At 34.5% G+C, this 6,161-nt stretch overlaps 1 protein-coding gene across 2 annotated transcripts; it reads left to right on the forward strand.

Moving 5' to 3' along the window:
- The first annotated feature begins 343 nt into the window (after positions 1 to 343).
- Positions 344 to 5,358, forward strand: LOC110109540 (protein translation factor SUI1 homolog). 2 transcript variants are annotated; one of them, XM_028693802.1, is made up of 5 exons: positions 344 to 497; positions 4,269 to 4,368; positions 4,473 to 4,678; positions 4,859 to 4,924; positions 5,027 to 5,358. In XM_028693802.1, the coding sequence occupies exons 2-5, from the start codon at positions 4,332 to 4,334 to the stop codon at positions 5,069 to 5,071; spliced, it is 354 nt and encodes a 117-aa protein (XP_028549635.1). In that variant the 5' UTR covers positions 344 to 497; positions 4,269 to 4,331; the 3' UTR covers positions 5,072 to 5,358. The 2 variants fall into 2 exon arrangements, with proteins under 2 accessions (XP_028549635.1, XP_020696301.1); XM_020840642.2 differs by having other exon boundaries at positions 347 to 497; positions 4,871 to 4,924.
- Positions 5,359 to 6,161: the final 803 nt, after the last annotated feature.

Here is a 6,161-nt window from a genome sequence, read left to right on the forward strand (position 1 = left end):
ATTATTTGTTTTTAATTTAAATAATTTTAATATTTATTATTTGAGCTAATTCAACCCTAATTGGCTTATGAAACATCTTTGTTATATCCGCATATGCCACTAAAATGGCGCACCAAATCCCGCCAAACTTAACGGCTGCCGTTAATCGCGTTGCTCTTACGCGAACTAATTAGTGGTCCCCATTATTTTCACCCGAAAAATTTCTAACCAATCGTCTCGCATGCGAATATCATCGTTCCACCGTTCATTTATCCGTCAAGGCGTCAACATTGCACTTAAAATTTTAACCATCTTTTGGGACCTGTGGTCGTGAGCTATTTATTTGGTCCGACGAATAATAACATGCGTCGTGGAAGCAGGAGAAATATTGGGGCGGGTTTGTCGGTTGTCCCCTCGTTCTCGCCCTCAAGGTCTATAAAAGGAAGTCAGGGGAAGGCGAAGCCTATCGATTGTTTGTTCTATATCGGCTCCAGCGGCTTCGTGCGGTCTCTGATTCGGTGAGTCGCCTTCTTCTGTTTCTTCTTACGTTCCGTTTGCTTTTTGTTCACTTGCGGATGATATCCGATTTTGATATGGTGTCTTTTGAGTTGATAATTTTATGGTTTAGATCTTGATTTCTTGTGCTTGGGCGTTAAAAGGGATGATATTGAAGTTTTTTTGGTTGGGTTCGATGTTCAGAATTAAGCATCTGTCGAGGAAGAAATTTTATTGATCACAAATTGTTTTCTGATATTCATTTTTGGTATGGTATTTGAAGATCGCGCTTGAATCAAGGTTTTCTGTGATCTGAAGCACATATAATCGCTGATTGTATTGAGGTTCCGTCTAGATTTATGTTAGTTGTGCGTTATTTTTAATGTAGATTTGATTTTCTTGATCGAGAATTTTATTATTTTGTTGTTTGGGAATTTTCTTGTTATATTCATCAAGAATTGTAAATGTTTTCTCTTTTGAATTTCCTTTTTAAAGGATATGTGGCTTCTATCTAGGATTCAGTTCAAAATATATTTCCTTTTTCCAAATTTTTTCATTTTCTGTTGCTTACCCTAAAATACTTGACTTTTAAAAACCATCTAAATAATTTTCACTTGTTAAATCATCCATGATTCAATTTTCAAGTCCCTCAATTTCAATTGCTAGAAGTTTTTAACAATTGTTATGATTTGAGAGTTAATCGTGTTGATCCAATATTATTTGATCGTATGAACCAATTGGAATTGGTTGGTATGTATACATGCCGGCCTAGCTCCCAATCATTGAAATATTGTCTGCTTTGACATTACAAACCTTATTGTTGGTATCTGAGTGCAACTTCCTAAAAGTTCAGCTATCCTAAGGATGTTCCAGCAGAATCATTGAATAGTTCACGGCCTAAAAACTCTCATCCATCTATATATTATTTGTTTTGTCCTAATATGCCTATGATGCAACTTCTTAGGAGGTCAACCATCTCAGGAGAGTTATATTCCTAACAAAATTTTAATTATTAAATCAAAAGGTATCTCCATATTTAAGAGTTTTGTTTAATTCTACATAAGAGATCTATAGTCACCCTCACTTGCGAAATTATTCTCTTCATTAGATGCTTTACATGTAACCCCAAATCATCTAATAAGTAGATATAATTATAGAGATAGGTCCTACATGTTCAAGAGACGACTCCTATAAAACTGTCCTAAACAAGTTCAAGAGATGCTTCTATATGTAGCACTTTATATTGCAAAACACGTAGTTCCCATCAATCTATTGTTCGCTTTTTCCTAAAAGTCTAATAGCTTTGTTATGTTGATTGAACTTCCAAACGCAGCCTTTTTCTTTCCCCACCTAGCTTGGATGAAGTGGTATGAGGAGCCTCGGGAATTCACATATTGGATTAAATAGGCGTTGTAATTGAAGGGATTGCAAGAATTATGGATTTCTATTATCTTTATCTTCTTGAATATAAAATTGTATTTGTTTCAGCAAAAGCAAATGAAAAATGCTACTTGCTTGAATTTTTTTCACCATTAGGTTCCAAAACTTTTTAAAAATAATAATTTTCGATTTGGTGTGTTTGATGGTTCCATTTTTTTATTGGGCCTAAGAGTTCGAGAGTTTGTATTTGCTATTTCTTGTAGGACCCAACTTTTTGTTTCTGCAGTGTATTGTGAAAAAGAATCTTCATTAGCTCTAAATGTCTATGTTTTTCTTCTAATGCATATGCATTCACTGGCGGAACCCAATGGGTTCCAGGGGGGCAATTGCCCCCCCCTCAAAATTTTTTTTAATTTTTTTTTATATGGTGTTTTAGATAATTTACCCATTTTTATTTATTTTTTAGTCTTTATTACAAGGGTTTTCAGGCAATTGCCCCCCCTAAAATTTTTAAAATACTATGGTCTTTAGGTAATTGCCCCCAACAGGTCGAACCCCGCCAGGGGACACTGCCCCCTTGGACCCCCGACATATATGTCTTATAAGTTTGCCCCCCCCTAAAAATTAGGGCTGGTTCCGCCCCTGTATGCATTCTTTCTTTTCTCATGGTTAATATATATGAATTTAAGTTGAAAGGAACCCTTCTAGTTTTTTTAGTTTGGTTAACATGTTTTCTGACGTTATTCCTTCAGGCCTCCTAGAGGATTTTTGTCATTTCTGGCATATGGGCACTCTTGGCAGGACAACTTATTTGACTCTTCATCTAACATGCCAAATCTTTTTCGTTTTTTTTTTTAATTATATGAAATCTTAAAATTTATTAGCACTTTTTGTGGACACCCATCCAGTATCATTTAACTTTATAAAACTACTTGGGGCTGTCTAACTAGTTATATGCTAACATAATCTAAGTTAATTTGTGTATAATCTGTATCCTCCATATTTATTATTCTAGACAAATTTCTTTGTTGTAGAAATGAGTGTCTTCGAAGAATTCATCCTAGGTGTAATGGTCATACGGTTTCTTTCATTTATATAAATATGCAACTATTAATACATGTTTTTACTACTTTTTTAGAATCTATATATTTATATTTCTTCTGTGTTCTATTAATTTAATATCCTATATTTATAAGAATTCTCATTTGTTCATTTTCATGTTCCCATGACCCAACATATGATTCATAGCAGCATGTATTTTGGCTCATACCCTTTTTTTGGATATTAGAGATCATTTTTAACATTCTAATGCCTTGGGAGAAGTAGAGTGCAAGTTACGTTGTCATCCTACTATTACATTTTGGATCATGATTTGCATGTATCTTGTCGTCTGGTCTTATATTTAGGCCGTTTAACATTTTGATTCTTTGTAATGTTTAATGTGAAGAGGCGCACTTGACTCCAAATCACATGATACTCTAATGGGCACTTTACAATCCATAATTTTGCATGCGTTCATCCTACCTCTATGAAATAGCTACACGCTGGAAAATTTCTAACACACTCGGAAGCTTGAAGTAGACTAAGGCTTCATTTGGGACGGCTTTTTTATTGCTTCTTAAAACAACTTTTTAATACAAAAGTTAAAATTTTTGTACTTGAAAGCTGCTATAAGGTGCAGCAAAAAAGCTGTCCCAAACGAAGCATAAGTGGAGTATTAAAGGAGTATGATGGGATAAGTTGTACATGAAGAGAGAAGATCTGGGCAGGGGACTCTACGGGGAAGTAACTAAGGTTTGTTTTGGGATCAACAGCTTCATTGTAAGGAAGAGACGCACCAACCAATTTTCAATACACTTGGTGGAAGCTTTAAGGTGTTATTTCAGTGTTAAAAGGTTGATTTAGGAGCATTAGCTTATTGCTAACCCACTTGGGGGAATCTTGTAGGAGATATCTTTGTTGAACATTAAAGGAGGAGTAACTTGGACATGAAGAGAAAATCTGTGAAGGGAACTCCGCAAGAAAGTCGAAAGTTTCTTGTGGGATCATTATCTTATCTGTATTCCATAAATTGTTATATTTTCACTTGAGGGCCGTTGATTATTTATATGAAGCCGCCTAAACAAGACAAATTTTATACTATTACTCGAAGCTTCTTATACTTTCTTAAAATTTGCATGGATAAGAATGTTCCTGCTTTGCATTTAATCTATGATCCTTTTTTATTAGTGTAGTATGTTCCATGTAATCCATCTGTATGTATGAAATCAAGATGGCCAGGGCCTGTGATGTTATTTTTTGGTGTTGAAAGATTTACAATTTATCTTAAAACTAATTGATTTTCATGATTGCATGAACTGAAGTTCCATTTTTAATATATTAAATCATATTTGATTCTTTATTATTTTCAACAGTCAATTCAAACAAAAATCAAGTTAGTTTCGGTGATTCAATCTCTCATCAGCCAAGAAGAGTTCATGTCTGGTCTCGACGTCCAGCTTCCCACGGCTTTTGGTATGCTTCTGACGTCCACCTTCCTTTTATATTTTTGTGAAATTATTTTTATAACTCAGCTTTAAACTAATTTGCTTTATTTCCATGTTGAATTAATCCTGTAGATCCGTTTGCTGAGGCAAATGCTGAGGACTCTGCTGTGGGAGCAAAGGAGTATGTGCATGTGCGCATACAACAACGCAACGGCAGGAAGAGTCTGACTACTGTGCAAGGCTTAAGAAAAGAGTACAGCTATAACAAGATCTTAAAGGACCTGAAGAAGGAATTCTGCTGCAATGGTACTGTTGTCCAGGACCCTGAGCTAGGCCAGGTATAATTCCAGTAGAACTTTCTCACATAAAGTATATATTATTAGATCAGAATATCTGAATCATTTTAACAACAGTAGAGCATAAAAATAAATTTTATGATTTTGGGATTTATCATAATCAAATTTGAATCATAATCATCTTACAGAACATACTAATATCTTTATGTAAACTCTATTCGGATATTCCTTCAGGTCATTCAACTTCAAGGTGATCAGCGAAAGAATGTCTCAACTTTCTTGGTTCAGGTACAGAGTTCATTAACACGAAAAGAATTCATTATTATTAGTATATTCCTTTAATAAAAGGTGTTGGATTAATGTTTTTTTTTTTTTTTTTAATTTCCTTAGGCTGGTATTGTGAAGAAGGAGCACATCAAGCTGCATGGTTTCTGATTTAAGAATTGCCAACAATTAATACATCTTAATACCTAAGGGCTGTTGTTGGACATATATAGATTGTCTGTATCTGCTTTGTTTGGATTGTATTTCATGCTTGTTTGTATCTCTGAAACTCGAGGAAGAGGGCTCATCATCTGCTGATGGCTTTTCTCCAGGACCTTCATTATGCAATCAGTATATGCAAATGTTTAAATATTTCGTTTATATGGTTGTATCCTTTTGGCTTCATTGTTATAAATCTTAATGTGTATGTTTTGAATGATAGCTGCGTATTATTTTGTGTTACTGATAATGGTTTTATACTTTTATCTTTCTATTTAATTTTTATGAATATTTGAACTGAAAATTAATGTTATGTGTTCAGCAAATATTATTAGTGATCCATTTCAATAGAGTGATTCATATTAACAGAATGAAATTTTGTAATGATGCATCTTCATATAGGCATATTTGCCTTCAAAATTGATTAGGCAGATAAATATATTTACTTTTATATAAAAAAGTCTCCTTTGCTTAACTGGAAAGGCATTCTTACAGCCCGAAGTGCTTCAACTAAGGAGCTTTTACTATCCTATGTTCCTACTGAAAAATGTTGTCCAGTTTTCAGAAGGAGAGATCTTAGATGGCTCCAAAGAGTGGGGCTTGTATTTTGATAGTTACTCGATTGGTCAGAGACCTTACTATGAGGCTCTTTGCTTAGTTATCTTTAAAACTCGGTCGTTGAAAGGTATGCTCGCTATGCTCTTTTTGAGCAAGGGATTTTTTCTACCTAAGTTTTCATCATTGGAGGATTTTAACATGGTGTGGATTAGAGGCCCTTAACTTTTTTTTTTTTTTGGCCAAAACTTTTATTCTTAAAAAATGGTCGTCGTTGTTTATGCCTAGCGTGAGGAATTTTCTTCCATCCCTCTGCAGATGAAAATCCATGATCTCCCTCTTGCATGATAGAATTCATATGGCATTTCTAAAATAGTAAGCTGCATTGGAAGTTCCCTTGTCGTTGATTCTCTAACACTAGAGAAAACACGATTAATTTTGCAAGGGTTTGATTTCAGGCCACCAAAAACTCCTCCCCCCTTCCGGA

Source organism: Dendrobium catenatum, unplaced genomic scaffold (genome assembly GCF_001605985.2).
Source record: "Dendrobium catenatum unplaced genomic scaffold, ASM160598v2 fragScaff_scaffold_370, whole genome shotgun sequence".
In the NCBI taxonomy this organism is placed as follows: Eukaryota; Viridiplantae; Streptophyta; class Magnoliopsida; order Asparagales; family Orchidaceae; genus Dendrobium; species Dendrobium catenatum.